At 43.7% G+C, this 27,347-nt stretch overlaps 1 protein-coding gene across 2 annotated transcripts in view; it reads left to right on the forward strand.

Annotated features, from left to right (window-relative positions):
- Window positions 1-27,347, forward strand: part of LOC125623739 (uncharacterized) — an 87,465-nt gene that overhangs the window by 52,914 nt on the left and 7,204 nt on the right. For both annotated transcript variants that reach the window (XM_048823554.2, XM_075120745.1), the window contains exons 2-5: window positions 6,529-6,624; window positions 7,209-7,380; window positions 25,657-25,732; window positions 27,322-27,347. The exon at window positions 27,322-27,347 is cut by the window's right edge and continues 52 nt beyond it. In XM_048823554.2, coding sequence (XP_048679511.2) covers window positions 6,529-6,624; window positions 7,209-7,380; window positions 25,657-25,732; window positions 27,322-27,347 — 370 coding nt within the window. The remainder of the gene's footprint in view (window positions 1-6,528; window positions 6,625-7,208; window positions 7,381-25,656; window positions 25,733-27,321) is intronic.

Consider the following 27,347-nt stretch of genomic DNA (forward strand, 5'->3'; position numbering starts at 1 on the left):
CAGACATAATGTTGCCTGCTGCTTTCATGCTCTTATGGCTTGTTTTAGTAGAATGAGTGGTGTTTAAAAATGTGTTAGCTAGTCACAGACCTCCCCCTCCCTAGCTTGCCTGGGTATAACTGGTGGATAATTGTTTCGCACAGAAAAAATGCCATGTAGTCAGAGAAGAGATTCAGTGGCATGTCAGTGGTGGTGTGCCCAATATGCCAAATGGAATTGCATCATAACTGACAACCAGTATTTCTGCAAGCTCTAAACTTCTATACTCAGGTAACCTTAAAAATTCTGTTTTATCTTTTAACACCGACATCTGGTAACTCCCATTTTAATTTTACAGGTTATATGTCTCCTTTGTAAATGGGTAGCATGCAATCTTGGCCTGTTATATTTAGGCTGGGGTGGGAGAGAGCTTATGGTACAGTCCAAGTGGTCCTTCTTGGCTATTAGTTGCAATTATCCTTACCAAATTAGAGTATATTTTCTTAGTTTGATACTGTAATACAGTGGTTTTCAATCTGTGGTCTGCAGACCCTTGGAGGTCTGCAGACTATGTCTAAGGGGTCTGTGAAAGGTGGTTGTTCCCACAGAGCAGTAGTTTTCAACTTGTGGTCTGCAGATCCCTGGGAGTCTGCAGACTAAGATTTCCAAAGGGGTCCACATCTCCATTCATAATTTTTAGGGGTCCGCAAATGAAAAAAGTTGAAAACCGTGACTGTAAATAGCCCATGGAGTGTGGTGACATCTGAAAATGAATAGGCAGGAGGACACATAGAACTGATGGATGCCAGGGGGTAAAATTCACAATGCCTGACTTGCAGAGGTGCTAGGTATCCATAGCTCCCATCAACTTCAACTGGACTTTTGGAGGCTTCGTACCTCCTAAACATCAGGTCCTTAGTTTGTAAGCTCGGTGGGGCAGGCACTGTTGTTTTGTTCTGTGTCTGTTTTTAGTGCCTAGCAAAATGAGGGGCTGGTCCATGACGGGGCTCCTAGCTGCCAGCACAGTAATGATGATAATAATAGATCTTCTACAGAACAGCATAGGCACTGCCTGTCCGGAGCAGTCTTCATTGTACAAAGCTCAGCTAGAGATACAAAGAGAGTGGAGGAGAGATCTGAAAGAAGTCTGCCTTGAACCTTTGCTGGGCTGAGTGTGTATATGAGTGGTTAGCAGAGGGTTGGATGGTATTGCTGTATAACTGTATCCATGTTGTAGGAAACCTGTAATAAATTCTTATCTGTTCACCAGGACGTGGGCATCCTGAATCACATCCTCTGTTATATTTGGAAGAACTTTAGTTATAAAATATTTTAAAGGTGTTTGATCCTGTCAGCTCTTTAGTAATGGAACCAGTGTCTATGTTACAATGGAAAGTTAACCATAGTGGTGGGCTTTTAACTATCTCATCCAGAAATGTTCTCCTCCTCACCACTATGCTCATAAGATTTGCAGGTGTGTTTTCAATAGAGACTTCAGCTGAGCTTTCCCTGCTCCTGTAGATTCTGGTTAGAGGGAATGAAGTTTGTTTGTTTTTTTTGTAGAAGGGGGAAAGGGAGTTGGTGCATTTTGGCAGGTGTTCTGTTTGTACCAGTGTCTCTTGCTAATCCTGTAGCTGTTTCCTCCATCTGTGAAAGGAGAAGGATGTTATGTGCTCTCTTAAGAATGCTTTCAGACTTTTCCCCCTCTGAAGTGCCCCAAAGGATGAGCACAGAAAAGCCTAGAATGGTTCTCTTGTGTGATAATCCTAACGAGGAGCTGCCCATTAACGAGAGATTGAGAATAGGGAATAAATCACCCGGAGCCAACTCCTAGGCTTTGAATAACATTTAGGTTTTAACAAAGAGAAAAGCAATTCCGTTACACTGTTGCAACTTCTACAAAGTTGATATTAGCAATCACATGTGATTGTTTGGTTTTTATTATTATCATTTTGTTGAATGTAGTGCTTATGAAAGGCACCGGGGTCAAGATTTTTGAAGGTTTTTTGAAGAGATTTCAATGGGAGTTAGGTGCCTAGAGGGATTTTCAAAAGCATCTAAGTGCCTTTAAATGTCTGGCCCTGGGTTAACGACCCCAGAGAATAGACCTGTGTTTATTCAGAGGGTAGGTACTATCCAGGCAGTGGGAGTGCAAGCTTCAGCCCAGACCTGGAGAGAAAAGTTGGGCTTGTGGTTGGTGCCTTAACCACAAGTCAGATGATTGGAGTTCATTTCCCAGCTCTTACCCATGGTCACACAGGATGGCTGTGGAAGTCATCGGACTACTCTGTGCCTCGGTTTACCATCTGTAATATTGAGACAGTGATTCCCTACCTCACAGGATAAGTTAGTATCTATGAGATACTTTGATACTACAGTGACATGGGCCATATAAGTACCTAAATGCACACTTCTAGGGATGAGAAGATAGTTTTCCTATGGACCACTTTAATCCTTGGCTTCTCTGTGGAGGATGCTAATGAGGGTTCCTGTTTATACCAATTGTAATGTGGATGCCTGCCTATTAAGGCCAGGTCTATACTACAGCTTCCTGCTGGCATGGCTAGGCTGGTCAGAGATGTGAAGAGGCATGAGCCCTGACTGACTTGGCTGTACTGGCAGAAGCCCCTAGAGTATATGCAGCTATACTGACCAAACTGGACTTTTATCAGTAGAGATTGTTTTGCTCCCGGGGGGTGATCTTACTATACTAGTAAAAAGTGCAGCTTTGTTGGTAAGAGTGCTTTGCTTGTATAGTACACATGATTTTAGGCACTGAACTGAGATCACCAACTCCTCTCATACAGGCCACCAAACACCCATCACATATTGGCAGCTTCAGTCACACTTGTCCTGTATTGTCGTGTTGGTGAACCAGAGGTAAAAGGCTCCAGACTTCATTGCCACCCCTTCAGCCCTCCAGTCCTCCCTCCATTTCCTGTAGGATTTTTCAGATGCTACAGTCATGCCAGCACTGATTTTTAGAAAGCAGAGTAGTGAGACGGAATCAGACTATGCATTACCTACGTGTTCTTACTTGTTAGAAATGCTGTTAATGCCACGTTATATACAAGATTAGCTTGTACGTCATGTATTTTTCCCTTTTGCTTGGCCTTGTAGTGATATCCTGCTTGCTTGTTTCTGGCTTTTGCTAACATAGAAATGTGTGTGTAAGAGAGAGAGAGAGAGCTGTTCAGCACGTAAACTGGGAGTTGAAAAGCAAGGCTCATAAATCAAGGTTCATATAAGACCCAAAATCTGACCTACCTTTTTTCTACTTGCAAAGCCCATGTAACTTATAATGGAACTGAGACCTACAGGTGCTACCACATTACAAATAATTGAATAGTAGTAATTCTCAGAGCCATAATGAGGGCTTCCAAGATGCAGAGGTGGTGGTTAGGTACTAGACCTGTCCATGGGGATTATTCAGAGTATTTATCCCGGAATCTCCATTTCTATTACATTCATAGGTTACATGGAAAGAGAGAGCAGATGGAGTTGCATGGCGAAAGAAGGCAGAACTAGCTTGAGCAATGAAGACCTATTGTTGAACCTCCTCCCCACACCTCACTTTGTCCCAAAAAAAATCTCAAAACACACACCGTTTTTTGGAGGTTAAAAAAATGTGATTCATTGTTTCCATTTTCTTGCCTGATTTTGACTGGGATTAGAAGTAGCAATAGATATTTCTAACCTGGCTGGGAGAAGAAAGCCTCCTGTGCTCAAGATTTGCAGCATAAATATTCTAGCCAAGTTTATGATCTGAATCCTTGCATGATCCTGAATTACCTCCCAGCCCTGTTTTTCCTCCTGGGATGTGTCTCTTTTTTCTTTGGTATATTCTAGCTATCATTTTATTTAATGAAAGGGCAGATAAGTAGCTGGGTACCCATTTTGTACAATGTTACTGCTGTTTATGGACTACGTTTACAACTTGGGGCCCTCTTGGATTTTTGAAGGTGCAGTTCTGCTTCAACGACCAACTTTTTCAGTTGATTTGGCTCATCTTAGAATTGTCTGCCTGGGCGCCTCCTTTCTCGGGTACATGAGCCCGTTATTGACGCACACAATAAGCATTTGATTAACGGTGAACAGGCAATGGAGAAAGCAGCTGTGCGCACCTCTTGAGTGTTTTACGTGTTTACACACATGCACAATACATCTGAATCCTATGGAAGTGAGCTACAGTGTTGGACAATGATCTGTGATCTGTCAGTCTGAAGCTGGTCATGGTGCGTAAGCGCTAGCTGCTAGCACTAGGATGGAAGACATGGATGAACTCCTCAGTACTAACATTAAATGTGGATTAACAAAAATCAACTTTTTTTAAAAAAAAAAGAGAGCCAGTGAGAATCCTTATGGTGCTATTGCCACAATACACAAGAAACAAAATCTGCGAAAGATGACACAAACAGCTTTGGTACATTAAAAGGATTTGTTTACAGCAACATGTCTGTCAACACAAGAGGAAGCCCTCCTTCTGGCCTTTACAGATGGCTTTCCCAATGCACAATAATAAATTTACAAGACAACAAAAAAACATACTGCTTTAAAATGTAAATAAGTGGCAGCCCTAATGATTTAAATTGACTAATGGAGCAACTACTTGTTTACAGAGATGCTAGGCAGGAATTCCTTCTAGGTCAAGGTTTTCATAAATAGACTACACAGGTTTCCATTAATATCACAAGTGCAGAGGGCTCTGTCTGTTTATCACTACAGCATCACCTCCTGAATGTGCACGTAAATGGAGCCCAAAGTTAGGTGTTTGGACGACTGGACAATGGCACATGCTCTGATAAGCTTAACATTGCATACTGTCATCTGTTGAGCAAGACATTCATGTCACGCTCATTACTGTGTTATCCAAGCAATGTTGCAACCTCAACCATCAAAAATCATGGGTTTGGCTTAAAATACATGGGATTATATAGGAAAAAAAGAAAAAGCTGGGTCCTTTTTCACTTCTGATTTTTCATGTTTTTAGGGTGCACTTTGGTCATGTTTCCAAGGTTTTGTTTTCAGGCATGAGGGCTAGAAATGTACTTTTTAAAAATCAAAACTGAAAGTTCTAACACAATCACATGACTCCAGGAACTGGGGCTTTAAGAAAAAACACAGATTTACAAGGCTTGCAATTAAATTATGAGGGGTGGCAATGCTGAGTGCCTTATAAATATTAAAAATATTGCAAACAAGGGAATCTGTGTGGAATTCTGATCGATCTGTGCAAATACTCTGGTCCTTATTCACTCTGCTGCAACCTGGGAAGGCTCTCAGCAGCAGCAGTGGCACTCGAGCTGTCTGCAGACTTGGGGCCTTATCTAATGCTGAAATCAAAGAGGCCACTGTATTGGTTTCCTCTCCATTCATATTCGGAAGGTAACCTGTGCAAGGAAAAGGGCTAGAACTTTAATTTAAAAAAGAAAAAAAAAAAGCTGAGATTCTGTGGAAGTTGATGGCACTTGCCTGGGAAAGCTGCCAACTCCCCATGGGTGAGTGCACAAGAGGATGTGTCAAGCCTGGCAAATAGCCTAATTATACAATTAACTGATAGGCAATTAACTAGGGTAAAAATGCAGGCAATCTGATGGGATCAGATTGAGACTGAGAGATTTCTACTGAAGATGGGCAAAATGAAGGGTGGCTAGGGTTGGCTTAGCAAAACACGAAAAACAAAATTAGGGATGGTCTGGAGCCAGGTCCCATTGTCTCTGAGTTCAAGATGGGCCCTACTTCAGAGATGGTAGGGATCTCGTGATCGGAGTGTTCTGATCTGGGGTCTCGCCTTGAGACTCCAGCACATCCCTTCAGTGGGCCAAAGTCCAGTTTGGACTTGCCTGTACTCTGAACCACCAAAATTTTGTTGAGGAGTGTGAGGGTGTGTGTGTATTTGTGATAAATAGACCGAATCTAGGACAATCTTTCATTCTTCTTTGCATAAGCAGATTGTGCAGTTACACATTCCATTAGTATAGATCTTCTCGTTCCTACTCAACGGACCAAACCCTAATGTCCTTTGCCCCCTACCCCACATCTGGCAGTAAAGCTCTGGTCCCTTTAGAGTTAGTCTTAAACTACTCCATGACAGTAAGTAGTATAGTGTCTTATGCCATACTGTTAAAAACATGTACATAGTTCTGTGATCTGTGCAGAAGATGGTAAACCAGGTGTTAGGGGGGGAAAAAACAAAGTTCCTGCATATGTTTTTTGAGGTTGGAACTCGATCGTCAAAAAAGATGTGTGTGCTGGTAAACTTTTTTTTTTAACTGAAAAAGACTTAACGAGGCCAGCCCTTTTCATGGGCATGCTCGGGTGACAGCAAGACAAAGCATCTGTGGGTTCACGGCAAAATAGCAGTGTCTGAGTGGCACAGCTGCTGTTACCATAAAAGAAAACAAACCCAGGGCCCTTTGTACAAAGGGTTTTTCTTTTTGTGAAGTCTTGAATAAGTGCTTTCCTTTCAAGGGAGCAGAGACAAAATGGCTTCAAGAAGATTTTTCATAGACACTGAAAAGAAATTTTTTTTTTTTGTTCCCTCTGCAGACAAGAAATTAGCAAGAAGTAGATTCAAGTGTTGGACACCAGCCTTCATCCTGTTGGATCCTTATCTGCAGCTAATTACTGTTCACTGCACTAGAGGTAAATAGCAGAGAAATCACTTTTATGCTGATTTAAAAACGAGGTCAAGTATTAGTGCCCTTTGCAGATGGCTAACTTATTACAAGCATCTCTCTACTTACAGGACTTGACATTACCTTGTAACCAAAAAGCACATACCATGTGTTCTTTAGATTTAAAGACTACTATAGATTCCTCATATGTTTGAACACAGAATTAATATCCTTGCATGTTATCACTACAGTATTTGGCTGCTGAGATGAAAAATCTAGGGTAATAACATATATAGGACCACTCATTGATGTTCATTGCCCAGATGGGCATCAGTATGAATGGTTGGTTTGGTGACATTATAAAGCCACGGGCAGTATGGGGGAAGTTTCCTGTTGAACCGGTTCTGTAGAGAAATATAGGGCTTCAGGGTTTCCAGCGTTGCCTTCACAACAGCCAAATTCATGTAGCCATAGAGGAAGCAATAAAAATCTTTATGAATCTGGCTGACAAGGTCTGTGGTTTAGAAGAAATGTTATGGATGCCAACTGAATGACTCCTCTCGCACACTGGCCACTACAAAGCTGCCAGATGACTAACTCTGTCATTACTAGACGTGGACCAGAACCGTAACACTTTGTCCAAAAGCCCCACCAACTCTGGGTCCAAATCTGAGTTTGGATTAGGCCAGTATCCAGGACCAGGTCATGAGAGGTGCCAAGCATCTACAGCTCACACCAAAGCCAATGGAATTAAATCAAAGGCTGGCAAGGCATGGGGGAAATGGTAAGAACTTTCCTCTTCGTATTTCAGTACTTTAACCATTCTAGGAAGGTCTGAAATCAGTACTCATCTAGTCTGTATTTGAACCAGTGATTTAAAATGGAGGTCAAAGTTTTCATATCCTATTGTCATTCACCTGAGTGATCTCCTGCGTCAACGTGTGTGTGGTATTATATAGATCACTGCTCTCTCAGATGTGTTTTTGCCAAGTACTACCTGGTTTGTTGGTTGTATGTTTTTTCAGTCCATTTTGTGGGTTATGTGTGTGTCTCCTCCTAGGTCTGGTCTAAATGTAAAAAGTTTTACTGGCATAACTATGTTGAGAAGGGGTGTAATTTTTTTTTAACAGGCATACACATGCTGATAAAAGCCTTAGTGTAGATGCAGTTATACTAGTATGAGACACTTAATTTACTGAACAGAAATAAGCTATACTGGTCTAAGCATTTTTTTTAACTGATATTACTGTGTCTTCTCTGTGGGAGGGGGAGAGGGTTGCCCTTTTTAATTATGCTGACAGGGTTAAAACAGCAAAACTTTTGAGTATAGACAAGGCCTGATTCAAATGGTGGCAGGAATCAGGAGGAAATCTGTGTTAATAGTCCCTTTGGGTGATCATTTTATTCCTTGAAGCAGAGAGTTGAGAGTAGCCCTTCATGCTGGTGCAGCTGCAGATTTAGTTGCTATACATACTAATATAAATGTCTGTTTGCCCCAACAATATCATGTCTCAGTGAGTTCCACAGGTGAAATGCACTTGCCACTCTCTCTATAAAGAATCATTGAAACACTATTTTAAAACAAAAGTATTCCCTTTTATGCACTTTCAAATTGAAGGCGGCAGTTATTGGTAGGGCCGTTGGAGAAGGCTGGTACTTCATTTTCATCAGGTTTGTGAGTCTGTAGTTGTTCAGAAAACTTTAAGTTGAAAGTTTATCTAAAAAATTAAATGCCCTTGGCAAATAATCAGGCCAAATTACAGCTGCTAAATGAGCACAATACAGAGGGTGTCATGTGTAATGCTTGCAGTTGCTCTGTCTGTGCACTGCAGAGTCTTCTGTAATCAATATGCTGTAGAACAAATGAGCTTTAAAAACACTCACTATTTTATTATTCTTATTAATAACGAGGCCCTGGAAAATATCCATGAAAGCTTAAGCTCATAATTAATAAATGCTGGCTGGGTTTCTGCTGCCAAACAGCAACCTTGAGAAGTCTGGGGAACATATCTCCATCCAGACAGCAGAGGGTGCTTGTGTGTGTTGCAGATTAATAAGGCAGTATAGTAAAAATATTTTCATATGGCTAATGGAATTTGAGATAATGTCTTTTGTTCTTCTAGCTTGGGAGTGTGGGGAAAGGCTGCCGAAAGTCATGCTTTAGAAAATGTGAGGCAAGTGGCTAACCTTTCCTTGCAGAGCTGGGCCCAGCAGAATTCAGCTCTGAAATACCACAATACAGGGGCGGTGTCTCTTTTCCTCTGCTCTGATAGGTCTTTATTTTTCCCTTCCCTTCATCCTGTGGGTTAGGAGAAGGAGTTGCTATCTTATATCAGAACAGCAGCCCTGTTAAGGCTGGTGGCCTACCCTGGAGCTTTCTGCTGAGAAGATCTTGGAAATCAGATTTGGAGAGATGTCAGGTCAGCTTCCTAGATTAATCCATTTGCTTAATGGGCAATAATCTTGCACAAGAACAAAGAGTGGAATAGAATTTTAAAAAATCCCCCAAACCTATAAGGTTCTGTACTTGACCACTGACCTTGCTATCAGGTTCAACAATAGTACTGTGGTTTTTACGTAGCTTACTTAATCATCTTTCAGAATCCATTTTTGCCGTAGCACATATGTGTTTGGGTTTTTCAAAGATAGGAATAAAATCACATGATCTTCCAGATTTTAATGGGCTTTTCTGTACTCTAATTCCTACACTCAGTCTTTCAAAAACACCAGTTTACCGTAAGCCCTTATCACACAAACACGTTACACTTGGCAATGGCCTCTCCTGTAAGGCAAGTGAAGTAGTGTATTGAAGGATGGACATTGTGCTCCCTTGGTTAGAGCAGGCGACTGGGAGACAGGAGTTCTGCCATCTGCTTCTGATGGTTGCGAGGTAAACTTTCCAGTTGTGACCCAATGAAGTGCTGTCTTCCCAAGTCTGCAGACAGACTATGAAATGTGAACTCTGAGAAGAGTGAACAGGGGCCCTGTTCATTGCTTGGGGTTGTTAACTCTGGAGATTATTGATGATTGGAGGGTTAAATGTCACAGCTCTCCAACTAATGTAAGGGACTCCTCACACAGAGAAGGCAGCCGGTTTTAAAGAGAAGAGCATATTTAACTATTTTCTAGTATAGTCCTCTGAGATAGGTAAGGGAGAGCTGCCACCTGTGGGTACTGGAGGATCTGAGAGGGGGAATGAAAGATCTTAGAGGTGAAGTAGGATTTAATAACAGACAAGAATGAGTGAAAATTCATTTTACCCAACTCTATTCCATAGAGACACATCATTTACTCTGAGTTCTGAGATCTTGTGCCCCTCCAAAATCCCACAAATACTCCCAAAACTTCCACAGAATCAGACCAAAAAAATCTATGGAATTTGGCAAAGTTTTTTCCACTGGTTATCGATGATCACTGGGAAGAATCTGTGCTGGGCCCCAGCGTGCAGCTCCAACCCACCTGATCAGCTGACCTGATCAACTCACCACTATCCTCTCAAGTGCAATGTGCAGTTCTTCTTTGATTATATGTCCCTATGAGTGTTCCAGTGAAAGATGTGTGCGTGCCCAAGTGCTCTCGATTGGAGATCTTAGCTAGTAGTGTCCGCAAGTCCATACCTGCACACTACACCTCCTCATGCTCCTATACAAGGGCCAGAGGCAAGCGGAAACCTACTGCCATTCCAGTTCATCCTCAGCCACCCTCAGGTCGAGACAGTTCAGTGGTGCCCGCTACATTGGGAGCTACTATTCTTTTAGTTTTACTTAATTTAGTTTGAATTTTGTTTTATTCCCTTTAAGCACACTTGTGCTTTCGGAGGAGCAGGGTTTCCCTCCTCAAACTTCTTTTTCATTGCCCTCAGCTGTTCTATCCCCAACTTTCCCCATTGGGCTATGCCAAGGACTCCAGGCTTTGAGCCTTGTGATATCTGCCACAGGTCTCTTCCCCCTCATCGACAGGCATTCCAACTGCCTCAGAGAGTCCCACCTGTGGGCAAGGTCTGCAGAAGCTTTAAGAGCAGAGCTTGCAAACTGAGGGAGGATAGGCAGATGCTCGCTCTTATGGAGCATTCTCTGAGACCTGCCAGGTCCCAATCTCCCCCATACATCGGCCTCAGCTTCTCAAGCTGTGCTGGTGCCTTTAACTTTGGCAAGCAAAGATGATGGGGCTGCTTTGGAATCGAAGCATTCTGAGAGAGAGACCTCATTCCCCAGAGAGACTCCAGGAAGAAGGATGAAGTTGCCCCTGAGTTCAGAACTTGTGCTCCTGTATGGGTGTTGCCAAAGCTTTTGCAGGTGCCAGTACCTATCCAGAAAACCCCAGCTCATGCACCAAGGGGTCATCTAGCAAGCACCAGTCTGCTCGAAGTTGGTGCCAGAAGAGTAGTCCTGTAGATGCAAGAAGGGTTCTGGAAGTAAGGACTTTCCTAAGAAGTCCACATCAACTGCAGTACCTTCCTCCTTGGGTCACAGCCACAGGACCATTCTATTCATACCTCAGCTCAATCCCCCTCGGCATGCATTCCTATGGGGTGCCTGGGCCACACCTTCATACCATCTCCAGTGCCTTTTCAGGCTATGATGAAGCACTCCCTAGTACCAGCCTTGTTCATCTTGCACAAGGACCTCTGGGTCATGAAGGAACCAGGCTCTCCATCCTAAGGGGTACCAGTAGGGGCCCTTCTTCAGTCCTGCCTGGATCTGGAGCCTCCATCTGCACTACCCCCAGCACAGTGCAAGTACCAGCCTGACTGCCTGCCCGCTCCTCCTTGCACTCTGGTACCAATTCCAGCCCCAATACCGACACCAAGGGCTCCCGCCTTTGGCTGCTACAGAGAAGACATCATTGGACATCTTTGTCCAGAATTCTGCCTCTCTGCTTCTCAACTCTCTGGAGGTGTTTCTTGAGGAGGAGAATCTGTCCACAATCAACAGGTGCCCTCACCAATCCTGGCCAGAGCAAGCCTAGGGCCCTACTCCCTTCCCCTATGGACCACCACAGTAGGCATTTGGGCCCCTTATGATGACTGTTATAGGGAGCTGGTCTACAAAAGGCCACATACTGACCTAAACCCCTGGTACGGCAGGACCCTCTACAACAGCCTCTGGTACTGCAGGTCCCTCTACCCCAAGAGGAGACTGCTGATAAAGATGAGCTGGTAGCTGAGGAAGAGACACCACTGTCGTCATCCTCTCCCGATGAGGCCGTCGTACCTCCCGACTATGACTTATGCTGCTGACTTCATACCCTTCCAGGACCTGGTTAGAAGAATTGTGGATCACTCCAGATTCCTCTGGAGGAAAATCAGGAGGCTCAACACACTCCTGGAGGACATTATATACTCTGTCCCCCAGGGTAAAACTGCCCTGCCCATCAGTGAGGAGCTGCTGTCTCCAGCACACGCTGTTTGGCAGATGCCTACCACCATCTCGCCCATCACAAGAGGGCAGACAAAAATACTACATTCCAGTGAAGGGCCTGGAGTACTTTTTCTCCCAGCCTACTCCCAGTTATTTGGCGGTGGATGCCGTCAATAAAGTATCGTGGCAAACTCACAGCAAGTTGTCTCCCTTTCTCTGTCCCAACAAGGAACTCAAATGACTGGACTTGCTGGGATGAAAAAGCTGCTCTGCAGTTTACGGGTGCAAACTACCAAGCCTTAATGACTAAATACGACTTATCAAATAATGGAAAATTCATGGACTTTATTGATCTCTTGCCACATACCAAAGAGAAAAATTTCAGACCCTTATTTTAGAGGAACAAATTATTGTTAAGGCTTCTCTGCAGGCCGCCCTTTATGTAGTCGACAGAGACTCACATTTGTTGGCAACTACAGTCATAATGTGTAGAGCCTCATGGCTTCCACAGGGAGGATCAGAACTCTGTTGAGGATCTCCCCTTCGCAGGATCAAAGCTCGTCAGTAGTGACACCAACACCTTGCTCCATAGTCTGAAGGACTCAAGGGCCGCTCAGTGATCTTTCAGGACACACACGCCTGCAAGGAGAAGGTGGTTCAGTAAATCTCAGACCATTCCAGGCCAATTCCGTACCACACTTACACAAGGCCTGAAGAGGTCCAGACCACCCAAGAAAGGGCCCTCCTCGACTCTCATGTGTCAGTCAGCGACTTCGACCAAACCACCATTTTGGCTTGGTCAAGGGTCAGGAACCAACCCTTTCTCTGGACCACATGCTGTGAGAAACCACCCTTCATCCACCCTTCAGGGATCGTCTCTCCTGTTTCCGACCTGCCTGGGAGCATGTTTCAGAGTAGCAGCCGTGTTAGTCTGCATTTGCAAAAAGAAAGGAGTACTCGTGGCACCTCAGAGACTAACAAATTTATTTGAGCATAAGCTTTTGTGAGCTACAGCTCACTTCATTGGATGCATTCAGTGGAAAATACAGTAGGGAGATTTATATACATAGAGAACATGAAACAATGGGTGTTACCATACACACTGTAATGAGAGTGATCACTTAAGGTGAGCTATTACCAGCAGGAAAGCGGGGGGGGGGAGGGGGGAATTTTTGTAGTAATAATCAAGGTGGGCCATTTCCAGCAGTTGACAAGAACATCTGAGGAACAGTGCGGGGGGGGGGGGGGGAGATAAACAAGGGGAAATAGTTTTACTTTGTATAATGACCCATCCACTCCCAGTCTCTATTCAAGCCTAAGTTAATTGTATCCAGTTTGCAAATTAATTCCAATTCAGCCGTCTCTCGTGAGAGTCTGTTGTTCTTGAAGAATTGCAACTTTTAGGTCTGTAATCAAGTGACCAAAGAGATTGAAGTGTTCTCTGACTGGTTTTTGAATGTTACAATTCTTGATGTCTGATTTGTGTCCATTTATTCTTTTACGTAGAGACTGTCCAGTTTGACCAATGGACATGGCAGAGTGGCATTGCTGGCATATGATGGCATATATCATATTGGTAGATGTGCAGTGAACGAGCCTCTGATAGCGTGGCTGATGTGATTAGGCCCTATGATGGTGTCCCCTGAATAGATATGTGGACACAGTTGGTAACGGGCTTTGTTGCAAGGATAGGTTCCGGGGTTAGTGGTTCTGTTGTGTGGTGTGTGGTTGCTGGTGAGTATTTGCTTCAGGTTGGGGAGCTGTCTGTAAGCAAGGTCTGGCCTGTCTCCCAAGATCTGTGAGAGTGATGGTTGTCCTTCAGGATAGGTTGTAGATCCTTGATGATGCATTGGAGAGGTTTTAGTTGGGGGCTGAAGGTGATGGCTAGTGGCATTCTGTTATTTTCTTTGTTGGACCTGTCCTGTAGTAGGTGACTTCTGGGTACTATTCTGGCTCTGTCAATCTGTTTCTTCAGTTCAGCAGGTGGGTATAGTAGTTGTAAGAATGCTTGATAGAGATCTTGTAGGTGTTTGTCTCTGTCTGAGGGGTTGGAGCAAATGCGGTTGTATCGTAGAGCTTGGCTGTAGACAATGGATCGTGTGGTGTGGTCTGGATGAAAGCTGCAGGCATGTAGGTAGGAATAGCCGTCAGTAGGTTTCTGGTATAGGGTGGTGTTTATGTGACCATCACTTATTAGCACCGTAGTGTCCAGGAAGTGGATCTCTTGTGTGGACTGGTCCAGGCTGAGATTGATGGTGGGGTGGAAATTGTTGAAATCATGGTGGAATTCCTCAAGGGCTTCTTTTCCATGGGTGCAGATGATGAAGAGGTCATCAGTGTAGCGCAAGTAGAGTAGGGGCATTAGGGGACGAGAGCTGAGGAAGCGCTGTTCTAAGTCAGCCATAAAAATGTTGGCATACTGTGGGTCCATGCGGGTACCCATAGCAGTGCCGCTGATTTGAAGGTATACATTGTCCCCAAATGTGAAATAGTTATGGGTGAGGACAAAGTTCAGCCACCAGGTTTGCCGTGACATTATCGGGGATACTGTTCCTGAGGGCTTGTAGTCCATCTTTGTGTGGAATGTTGGTGTAGAGGGCTTCTACATCCATAGTGGCCAGGATGGTGTTTTCAGGAAGATCACCGATGGATTGTAGTTTCCTCAGGAAGTCAGTGGTGTCTTGAAGACAGCTGGGAGTGCTGGTAGCGTAGGGCCTGAGGAGGGAGTCTACATAGCCAGACAATCCTGCTGTCAGGGTGCCAATGCCTGAGATGATGGGGCGTCCAGGATTTCCAGGTTTATGGATCTTGGGTAGCAGATAGAATACCCCTGGCTGGGGTTCCAGGGGTGTGTCTGTGTGGATTTGTTCTTGTGCTTTTGCAGGGAGTTGTATCAGATAAGTGGATCCTGGAGGTGGTTTCAGCAGGATGCTCCATTCAGTTCCAACCCCTTCCTCCCCCCTTTCTCATCCCTCTGCAGGGACCCTTCTCAGCAGGATCTCTTGAGGTAGAAGATCCAGTCTCTCCTGTTTCTGGGGGCAATCAAGCCAGTGCCCCAAGATTTGACCAGAAGTGGGTTCTATTCCCCAAGAGGTAAGGAGGTTGGAGACCAATCCTGGATCTCAGGACTCTGAATACCATTATGCTTTTGCAGCACTTCAGGATGGTAACCCTGGTTATGATAATCCTATTCTTAAATCTTGGGGACCATTCTTAGACATGTTTTTTCCAACACCACCAAATTTTGGGGCTAATTTTACTTGAAGGTGTCTCTTAAAAGTCAGTTGCCTGGCTATTCCCTCCACCATCCTCCCAACTCTTTGCAAATTTACCTTTCACCATCACTTTAACTTAGTGGGCGGTGTTTTCTTTTGATGTTTTGATTGGAAACTGGAAATCTGTTCAGTACATTGGCCCCCAGGCACATTCTGTAATGGAATAGGATGCCGGGGTGAGGATCCTGAGCAGGCTCCCAGTCCCTGTGGCATGATGCACAGTATGAGCCGTACATCCCAAACACCTGACATCTCTGGAATGGGCGACAGGGGATGGATCACTTGGTGATCACCTGTTCTGTTCATTCCCTCTGGGGCGCCTGGTACTGGCCACTGTCGGAAGACAGGACACTGGGCTAGATGGTCCTTGGGTCTGACCCGTCTGGCCGTTCTTATGTTCTCTCTAACCTGCTGCCAGAAGGACTGGATGTGCTCAGCCAGGCTATTAGCTTTTTAAACTTGGATATGATAGGAAAGGAAATTTCCACTAGGTCCTGGCATATTTTGAGGGTTGGTGTAGACAGCAGGACTGCAAGTTTAAGGAGTTGTGATTCCCCAAAACATGCTGCTGTTGTCGGTAAGAAAGCCACTTATGGATTACAACAGGAATAGTAGGATTTTAAGACCATGCTGATTACAGGCAATAATATTACAAATGGTTATAACCAAGAATTCCAAGGGGCTATGTAGAGAGTAAACATGATACTTGAAGGACCAGTTGATGGATTTAAGGGACAGGCTTTGTTTGCCTGGGGTGGGATTGTATTGCGCTAGCCTGGCAGTTTATTGATTTGAGGGGACTGGTTCAAGTTCGAGAATAGACTTTTTGGGTTTCCAGGCCAAGTGGCAGATCTGGTCTTTCAGGGTACTGGGGGAAGGGTGACATGTCTATTTGCCCACACTGCACTTCTTCCTCACCGTGGAGTGACATGAGTGCGGCCATGAGCCTCTTGCCTGCTTCCCACCCTCCCAGCAGCTGGCACATCACCTCTAGCAGGCAGGCTGGAAGAAACTCTTCAGGATTCGCGAAGGGCTTGTGTCTGCTCCAGCCGTTAGAGAAAGAAAGTGAGTGTGAGAGATCTAGATGGATATAAGGAAAAGAAAGGAAGAAGTAAACAGACGGATGGGAGAAATGGTCAGACCGTTTTTTGCTTACCATTGTACTCTGACCTTCATTATTTGATCCCCCAAACATGCTGTAGAGATCTTCCATTAATCTCTCTGCCCTAGTGCACAGCATTTGGAACGGGATAGCACCCCACTGAAATGCAGAAGCAATAGCTTCGGGGAATGCTGAGGGTTAAGAGGCAGAGCTCTCAAGTGGCAGGTGTGGGGGAAGAAGTTATTTCCCAGCTGGACTCCGTGTTCAGACCCACTACAACGTGAAAAAGATACTAAAGACACTATGGCGTCGTTCTAGAAGAGTTGCCTTTTTCAGCGTATTTGTGAAGAGGGCATAACGTAGCGGTCTCGCCGGCATAGGCTCCAGTTCTGCAAGCAGGGTGTTTCTCCTTAACCGTGATGCTCCAGATGTGCTGAAAGGGGTCAGATATGGAAGGGAACAAATGCAAGTTTCCATTTATTAGTAAGTAGTTCCCACCAGCAAGTAGCCACAAATAGTTCTGTACTGACTACGTAAAGAGGGGAGGTGGGAGTGTGCCAAGTGGGAAAAGCCACGGATACCAGAATACCAGCAAGAACTCCTACCAAAATCTGGACCTGGGATCAGAATATTTGTGCACAGGCACTTCCTCCACATGCATGCTGGAGATATCGGAGCGGAAAGCACAGACAGCTAAAGGAAATATATTCTTATTTATTATTTGTATTACCAGGGTACCTAGAGACCCTAGTCATAGACCCACTGTGCTAGGCACTGTACAAATAGAGTGCCTGGTCCAGGGAGCTTACCACCTAAGTATAAGGCAAGAGACCACAAATGATACAATGCAGATAGTCAGGGGCCTATGGGGAAACAATGAGACAGTATTGGTCAGTGTGATGGGCAGTGGTCTCTGCACACCAGCTGCTTAACTATTGTTAAGTTTCTGGTAGGCATCACAGAAAGGGAGAGTTTGAAGGAGGAGAACAAGGTAGCTTTGCAGATGTTTAAAGACAGTGCTTCCCATGGGTGTGGAGCAGTGTGGGAGAAAGCGTGGAAGGACTTGTATGAAAATGTAACAAATGGGTGATCATAGAAGAATAGGGTTGGAAGAGACCTCAGGAGGTCATCTAGTCCAACCCCATTCTTGCTTGAAATCCTTTCTTTCTGGACTCATCAAGGAAAAGGTGTCCTTATTAGCCAGGTCCTCTGAACTGCTGGACAAGCTTATCAGTTTAGTGAATAGTTAATTTGCATTGTCAGTACAATCCAGCCATGTACATTGGCCAAACCGGACAGTCTCTACGTAAAAGAATAAATGGACACAAATATGACATCAGGAATCATAATATTCAACAACGGGTAGCAAAACACTTCAATCTCTCTGGTCACTCAATAACAGACCTAAAAGTGGCAGTTCTTCAACCAAAAAACTTCAAAAACAGACTCCAACATGAAGCTGCAGAACTGGAATTAATTTGCAAACTGGATACCATCAGATTAGGCCTGAATAGAGATTGGGAGTGGTTGGGTCATTACAAAACCTAAACTTAATTTCCCCAATACTAATTTCTCCCTACTGTTACTCACACCTTCTTGTCAACTGTCTGTAATGGGCCACTCTCTTACTACTTCAAAAGTTATTTTTCCTCCCTTGGTATCCTGCTGTTAATTGATTTATCTTGTTAGACTGACCTCACACTTGGTAAAGCAACCCCCCACCCTTTCACGTAGTTATACCTGCTCCTGTATTTTCACTCCGTGCATCTGATGAAGTGGGTTCTAACCCATGAAAGCTTATGCCCAGATACATTTGTTAGTCTCCTAGGTGCCACAAGGACTCCTTGTTATTTTTGCCGATACAGACTAACACGGCTACCCCTCTGAATCCAGCCAGTGATTTCATGAGAGAAGGTGCCTCTGCTGTAGGGAGAGCGCTACCGAAGCAAGAGATTAGCCTTAGAGGAACCATTGGTGTCAGTGTTAGTCTGCCTTTAGATAAGTTTCTTCTTCACTGTAGTGCAGGATGGATGGATAGCGCCATCAGCGCTAAGTTAGCTCTCCGAGGAGAGAGGTGTGCAGGAGAAAACATGGGTAGGAGAGAGCATAGATTCTTTCATCAGATTGTTTGTCTTCGTTGAATTCTTTCTTCTCCGCTGAACTCCACAGGAATGTCGCAGTTAGGGATCTGCATCTCCAAAGGTCCCACTGAATACAAAATAATGGTTAGGCAAAGTGACCATGCTGGGTAGAATGAGAACCAGCCAGAATCTTCCCTCCAAACTAACCCCTTTACTGAGTTTTAGATAAAAATTAGGTTATTTGTAGAACAAAGTAAGCGGACACCTCTGCAATCTGGATTCTGACTAAGATTGGTAGTGAAAGAAGTAAAATATCACAGGAGAACCTATTTGATGCCTTGGGCAGCTGTAATTTGAGGTGAAGGGGGATGAAACTATTCTCTAACAGGTTGATTTTTAAAAATTGGCTGTTGAAGCTGCTGGGCTGTTTGGAATATGAGAATAAATCCCAACACCATGGAGTAGTGGGCAGGCAATGTGGTTATACAATTTTACATATCACATGGCTCTCTAATTATAGCATGGATATTATCTCCACAAACTGCATGTGTACAATACGTATACATCTGGGGGGGGGGGTGACTAGAGAAGACGTATATAATAAAGACAAACATATTTATAAGTGTACGCTCACTCTACTATAAACAATTCCCACACCTGTCAGCAGAATGCAGCTCGGTCCTTTTTTATACATATATCAAGCCCTACTCCAGGGCAGGTTGCATTGCAAAAAAAATCAAAGAGCTGTGACTGCCTTTTTAAACCCATTGTTACTTCTCAGCCATAAATGTTTATGACAGGAGGAAAAGGAAGTAAATCACATTTATATCACTTGTTTTCTTTATCAGGGAACTAATTTGACAGGAAGGGAAATTTTTGCTTATTTTACAACTCTGGCTTGGGCTGTGATTTGATTTCAGTAGCTGGGAGGCGAACACGAAATCTTATTTTTATTTCAGAGTCGGTATAAAAATTTACATTTTGACAGAGACGCCCAATAGCATTTTAGTGCAGCTCTAGCAAGCCTCCAGGCATTTCACAAAGCACATAACCCAACATATAATACACTCATAATTCACTAATGTTTGCTGAATGACAAGGCTAAGTGGCTGCTATTCCCGGCCTCCCACCGCACTAATGTACTCCAGACCGGGGCTCCTTTTCTTCTGGATTGAAGTCAAATTGTTTCCTGTAGTCTGGATATGGCAGCTTCTTCCACGAAGACTAAACAGTACTTCCTAAATTATTTTCATTTGTTTTTCTAATCTAATTTTTCCCTTGGTGCTTCACTAATCATCAATGCCATTAAGGGGCTGATGTGTTGACGGCTTTCCAGAGACAAGCCTATCCTGCATCCAGCAGCGAGCTGACCTTCAGCATCAAAAACTCATAGTTGAGCTCATCTAGTTAGCAGACTGAATTCTGACTGCCTTCCAGGTGGCCCAAATGGTCTTATAATTCTCAACATCCTGCTGCCGCTCATTACTGGAGTACGGGTACCTGCTCTTGGCAACAATACAGCCAGACTACCTGGAAGAAAAGGTACTGCCCTGCTTTCATTCCTCCTGTAAATGGGGAGCTGCGAAATTCCTTTTGCAGTTCTTAAGGGTCTATGAAAGGGAAGAGAATCCTTCTTTCTTTTTGTTTCTCATGCATGCTGTCACTGCAGGATTTTACAAATACTGGATCTGAGCTGAAACTAGGGCTTGGATTCTGGTCCGTCATACACCAGTGCAGAGCTGGAGCAACTATTACGGTCCTGGAATTACTTCAGTTTTATGTTAGTGTCACTATCTTCATTGCCTTCTGATCAGTGCTGGCTTAAGGCCCGTTGGGGGCCCTAAGCAGGAATATTCCCCCCCCCCCCCCAACACACACTAATAATTAAGAGGTGGCTCCCTTGAGCTGCTTGGGGCCCTAAGCAATTGCTTAGTCTGCTTATGCCTAGCACTGTCTCTGCCTCCGATATTGTGGTGATGAGGGACATATATATTGAATTACACCCACACAACGATATTAAAAGAACATTGTTTAAAAAAAATCAAGCAATTGAAAGTTAAGAAATGCTAGGGTGCCTCTGCAAGCTTAATTCAACCCCCTTGTCCATCTGCTTTATGGTACAGGCTTTAGGTACATGGTCATATACTGCTTTTTTCTGTTGTTGACAATGGGGCATTACAGCTGCTGATTCTATGCTGGTAGGCACCTGGTCTAGGTTTTGTAGGGCCGTATGTGAAGTAACTTGTATATACAGTCCCAGTCATTTTCCTCCTTGCTTAGGCCAATCCTGCGCTTCAGGGTGTCGTGAATCCCTCCCTGTTCCTATTTGTTGCTGCTGGCAACCTGGAGTTCGTTGTGGGGAGTGGGAGATGGCAGTGAGGGAATTCAATCTGTCACTCTGTCCTCTGGCCCCAGAGGTGGATTGGAGTGTGGATGGGCTGTGAGCTGAGAGGCAGGCTGTGCCCAGGGGGAATAGGGCCCTTTGAGGCCACATGAATTGTATAGGATCGAGGCTACCACTTATGCATTCGCTGTATGTTTGTGTCTTCAACCAAAATAACTCTCTTCTCCCTTGTTTTCACTGATTGACAACTAGAGGTTAACTATCTAATCAATCCAAAACTGCCAGTCACCAGGTGATATTTCAGTGAAACAGTGCCAACAGCACCATCTGGGCATCAGCGACCAGTGCTGGCCAGCTATAAGTCTTGCTGTCTGCATGAGCTGAAGAGAAGATTATGTATCTGCATAGAAAGCCCCTTGTGGTATAAAACCCAAGGAGAGCGTTTTCCTCATGGTGTTGAGCAGAGAGGGACTTGAGGAGTGCTGGCTTCACTTGTGCCTGATGCTGTATGCATAGCAGGTCCCTTGTCCACATGCACAGGGCATTGGATGGGAGTATTTCAATAAGACTTCAGGAAAAGAAAGGCCCCTGTTGACCTTCTCGTCCCGTGAGCCAGTGTTGGTAGAGTTCTTAACGGCAAAACGCTGCTGCTTTCTTTATCTGCTCTTTAAATGGAGGTATGAGGAGTTCAGGGTCTCTTTCTAAGGCTGCAACTGGAATAGCATTCTCTCTGCTTTGGGCCCTTTGGCCAAGGGCCAGGTATGGAATTTGGGGGAGGGCTTTGTAAAGAGATGCATTTCCCTTGGCAAAGTAGTGGGGGGGCCTCCCCTCCTTTCCCCACCTTAAATGTCCAGCGCTGAATGTGGTCACAACTGGTCACTTTTTGTAATTAAAATGCCCACTGTTTTTTACCGTAACGGCAGCACCTTGCACAGACATAAAGTTTCAACCACAAACTTCACCCATTCTGCTTATTGATGATGAGATGACTGAGGCACAGAGGTGATGTCCAAGGTCAGACACCACAAAGCAGTGGCTGTGCCGGGAATATGATCCAGATCTCCTGAGTCCCAGCTTGCTGCACTAGAGCATGCTGCCCCATGTAAGTGCTAAGTCTTTCCATTTGCTTTGATTGCTGCTCTGTATGGAAGCTAGTGCCATCCTGGATAAAACTTCATGAATATTTAAGCAAAAATGTTGGCTCTGCTCCACTCCAACTGCAAAAATAAAACCTCTGGTGGAATATATTAGCTGTTAACAGGGTGTGAAGCCAGACAATTGCATGAGAAAAATAAACAGCAAGCATGTGTATGTTACGTAGGAACAAAGCTAGCCATCTTGGTAACATATTGTTAACTGCCACCCTGACTCCAAATAGGATTAGTACAGTAAGTGAGATGACAAGTTAACAGCATCGGTTTATTTTTTATGGGGACTCTGGAAGTCAGCCAAATATAGAAGGAGAGAGGGGGTGTGTGTGAGAGAGAGAGATACATACACATACACAAACTTTTATCCCTTCACACTTTCTCCATTGAGAGGGGTCTCACTGTCTTGGCGCAAATAGTCTTTGAAAGTGTATAGAATGTATGAGGGCATCACAATCAAAACAACTGGTGGTAAAAGTGTTTTCACAAGGTTATTCTGGTGGGGTTGCAATGCAGTAAATAACCTCATGAATAGCCTTTAATTATTTTTATACCTTAAAGCTTCAAAAAGACCCTCCAACACTGTGCTATGCTAGTGACTATAGAAACGGGGTTAATGATTGCACTGGAAACTGTATGGGCAAGTATCAAGACAAAGCTAAATGCTTTGTGGTTTTTGGGCCACCAAGCATTTAGCACACTGCTGGTATTATACAAAGAAATAATAGATTTGTAGATGAGATGGTAAAGACCAATTTTTGTAAGTTACATTGTACACCTCTCTGGAATGCGTGTGAACATCTACAAATCAGTGTAGCATAGGTTTTAAGGAGGGAAATGAAAATAGAAGAAGGTAGCTAAGACGGAGTTGTTTTGGATTCTTCTGCTTTGTTACGTAGGTAGAATATTGCGTATTCTCTCCAAACTTAGACTACTCTTTAAGGACAGAATGGATGTGCTGAGAACTTACAAGTAAAGCTGTTAGTTGGAGTTACAATTAATTTAAAATTGGGTCCTCTAAAATTATTTAGCACCATGCGCACTGGCTACATTGGAGATGAACTGCCTTCTTTCAAAATGCCCGCTGTCTCCTAATTTTCAGTGGGAGTGAAGCCAAGCTGACATCAGGGAGTAGGCCTGCCGAGTGTGAGGGTCACCATCATTCCTGGATTCAAGTCCATTAAAAACCAGATTCATTTTCCTCCTCCTCTTCCTCTCTCTAGGCCAACAGGGCTCTTATTCCCAGAATAAATAATTATGTTTGGCTTTATAAAGGGAGAATCCCAGCCGATACCGCCCAGTTCAGTTTTGAACCACGCAAACCAAAACCATGGTGACGTGGAGATGGGGGCAAAGAATCATGTTGTCCTGAACACTGAGGGAGAAATAAAAGCAGAGATAGCTTTTTTTTTCTGTGTTTGGTCAGTGCCTATCACAGTGGGGTACTGGTCCTTGCTTGGGGCTACTGCATGCGAATATATTACAAATACTAGGAAGAGGTTTTTTTCTAATCAAAGATTGGGGGCGGGGTGGAATTTTTCAAGTGCCTAAATCCCTTTGGAAGTGGATGGGAGTTAAACTCTCACTTTTGAAAATCTCACCTTTGTCCACTGGGGTTTTCCCTACTTACTTTGTAATGTGTGCACCCTGGCCTTGGGCTGCATTATATTCCTTCCAGATTGCAGCGGCTGCAGTGTATCTACCCTAGAATAGCATGGACTATCAAGTTTGGGTTACTTTGTGATGCATTTTCTTTTCACTTAGTTGGTACCTTGCAAAACCCAGTACTTTGCCTCAGCGTGAATTAGGCCTTGGCTGTACTAGAAAAGTGCACTGATTTAACTAGACGTGGCTAGTTAAAATGGGGCATACCCCCACCATAGAGGGACCTCGATTTTTACTTTGCATCAGTATGTTACTGACCTAACCAGATTTAACCCTTGCTTAAATCAGTTCATTTTAAGGGTGTCTATATTGGCAGTTGCCATTGTATACTTAGCTCAGAGGTTCTCAAAAACTCTGGTCCGCAGGCATGGCTCCACTAATTAGGTGCCTGGACCCTAGAGAAGATGCACATGTAAGGTGAGGGGGTGGGAGGAATTTGGGACATGCAGGGCTGTGGCAACCAGAGAAAGAGGCGACTTTCCCCATCTTGGGGGCTGTGGCTGCTGGGGAGAGACCCCTGCTCCTTTCCAGCCCCAACTTGGGGGCTGCCGTGGCAGGAGAGAGAGGGCACATCCATCGCATTAGAAAGGTAAGACTACAGATATTAAAATATGAGTTGTGTGCTTTTATTTGTAGAACAAAAAAAGTTCATTTATATATATAGATATATAGCGCTTTTATCCAAAGCACTTTAGTTAGCTAATGGTACAAACAACATTTGGAAAGATCATTAAGGGGTTCGCCGAGACCCTCAGCAAATTTCAAGTGGTCCGTGAAAAGAAAAGTTTGAGCACTACTGGCCTAGATCAATTTTAAATTGATTTAGTTAATCTGGTGCACTTTTAAAGAGGTTTGACTATAGTTAATGGTGTGTAAAGCACCATAAAAATGCAGGTATCTTCATTAAGAGGTCATATAATGCATTACATAGTTATTATCTTTTTAGAAGGCTTTGTTTAAAAATCAATTCTTTTGTGTATTTCTGATCTAGATATTATAGCACCTTGTTTTCTTCATTGTATTGTAAAGTCTGAAAGACACTGCAATTTTCTTTTGTCACTTTCTACCAGTGTTCTTCCTATTGATTCTGATGATGCCCCTTGTTAATACTTGTTTTAGGAGCACCCTTCATCTTCTGGCTTGACTTTGGACATCACCAGCTGCACTGAAGATCTCACCTTTGTAGAGACTCAACATCAGTGTATGCTATTAGTAGAGAAATTCAGTGGAAGTGCCCTGCTAAATTAAATTGGATATTCGGGGTTTTTATTACTTTCTTTTTCTTTAGCTCCAGCATAGAATACGTAGCATTGTGCCTTGAATTTCCCATTCTAGTCTCTGTGGCTCATTTACATGAGAAAAATTAGATGTTACTGATGAGCAGTGTCAGCAATGGATTCAGATTAACTGTTTCTCTGTGATAGAGAGCAGGACAAAACCAGTTCAGAAAATGCTGGTGAAAACACGCTTAGAGCAAGTCTGTCATGGTTTTCTGAAACAACACAGAACACTTTTTATTCTGGTCTGCGTTAAAGCAGCATTCAGCTGAATTTTTCTAGCGTAGAGTAGGGCTGAAGGGTTATATTGACCACTTATCATGTCTGCTTCCACAGCCTTGACACCAACTGTGCTGCATGCCTCAGGCACCGAGACCAGCCTACTGCCATTGGCTGGCACATCTCAGGCTATGCCTTAGTGAGATCTCAATTCGTAGTGCAGTTCTGTGACAGCACCTTGGGTAGGCCAGTAAAGGCTGCATTGCTAGGTGTCTGTTACACAATCATTTGCTCTTACAGTGTACAAGAGTCCCTCACAGCTGTTGCAATTTAAAGGAACAACGATTGTCGTGTACTATTTACTGGATAGTGCATTTAATTGTAACATTAATGCTCTAACATGCTTTAAAAATGTAACTTGCTTTTGTTATGCTTCCTTCGCTTTTCTGGGCTTCACCCAGCCTAGCAAAGAATGTTGTATGTGTCTTCTAATTCTGCTACATCTATACTTTTAGATATTCCTCTTTGTCCTCCGTCTCAGCCTAGACTTGCTCTTTACGTAATGTGTGCATCTCTGTTCCCCATCCAGCTCTCTACTTCCCATGGCAGGCTTTCAGGTACTGGCCCTTGTTGGAGACAGGAGCCTGGATTATTCGTTGGAGCGGGTATGTCAATGTATCAATTCCTATTTTTTTACAGGTACACCACTCCCTCCCCTGGGCAGATGAATTTTTTCAGGCCTTGCTTAAGAAATCTCTCCCCCCCCCCCCCCAAATGACTATAAAATAAGCCACCAATAGATACAAAAAGCCAAGGTTAGAGAGGAGGCAGTGTGGTTGAAGCACAAACATGGAGGAATGAGAACTGGGTTCTTCTCTTAGCCAGTTACCATGAAATTTAAGAGCTTCGTTTCTTTCCCTGGTTTCAGAGTAGCAGCCGTGTTAGTCTGTAGTCGCAAAAAGAAAAGGAATACTTGTGGCACCTTAGAGACTAACCAATTTATTTGAGCATAAGCTTTCGTGAGCGACAGCTCACTTCATCGGATGCATTCAGTGGAAAATACACTGGGGAGATTTATATACATGGAGAACATGAAATAATGGGTGTTACATAATTATTACACCCATTGTTTCATGTTCTCTATGTATATAAATCTCTCCACTTTGCAATCCTTGCATAAAGTAGTATTCACCTTTGGAGGAAAGAAATTGTAAGAATACTCCTGCCAGTATCCAACAGACACTAAAATTCTGTTACTGAGTCAGATAAAAGCCTGGAGAAAACAGACTTTGTACAAAATCAGTTAAACACAATTCCTACTAAAGCAGGAGAGTGAGTGAGGATAACAGATATTTTAAAATAAGCAGGTTAGAGGTGGCCAAAGTAATCCCCCAGAGCTTCAAGCATTGACTCTGTATGTTCAACTAGGAAAATTTAATACAGTTGGAATACTTTTAAAAGTGGCTGCTCATGGCTTTCCTGTTCTGACCATGGTGTAATCAAAAATGTCCATTTTAAGTTACGGTGCCTACTATACATAACAACTGTATGGGGAAATCTGGCTTCCAATGGCAAATATCTATACGTAGTGTGTGTGAGAGAGCTCATTCTCTCCATAAAGATCTATAGACGGAGATCAGATCTATTTCTATGCCTAGCTCTATAGAAAGTCTTCTCTAGCTACAGCGACCTATTATAGGTAGAGGGCCATCTCTATGCCTAGCAGTAGAGCTTCTCCTATAGACATCCACCCCATCATCTACAGTGACCCATTGCTATGTATAGAGATCTATACAGAACTACTGTTAGAGAGGGATCTCAATAGCTAACAATCTGTGAGAGCCACTGCTCTAAAGAGCTAGCTATCTTCACATAATTCTAGCTGTAGTGAGCTGTCTGTACCCATAGACAGACATCTTTCTCTATACATAGAGCTAGACAGAGGTATCTCTAGATGGTTTGTTAAAACCATACCAGCTCAAGGGAAAAAAAATCTGGAGGGGTATTTGTATATATAGTTATGTATAACTCAACCCTACCTCAAACTGCTGCAGTTTGAAATAGATACAAACTCGAGGCAGGAGCATTAGAAATTACTATAACTTCCCCCTTCATTAAGACTGTGTCATACATAGACAGTGTAATAAAGAAGGTACTCTGCATTTCCCACATCTCCTAGGGAGGGATATATGAACTTACATGGCGTGAAGGTTGTTTTCTTGGTGATAACTAGATTTTGTGCTTATTGTTCCAGCCAAGCACAGCAGAAAAACATACAAT

The sequence above is a fragment of the Caretta caretta genome, chromosome 17, assembly GCF_965140235.1.
Source record: "Caretta caretta isolate rCarCar2 chromosome 17, rCarCar1.hap1, whole genome shotgun sequence".
In the NCBI taxonomy this organism is placed as follows: Eukaryota; Metazoa; Chordata; order Testudines; family Cheloniidae; genus Caretta; species Caretta caretta.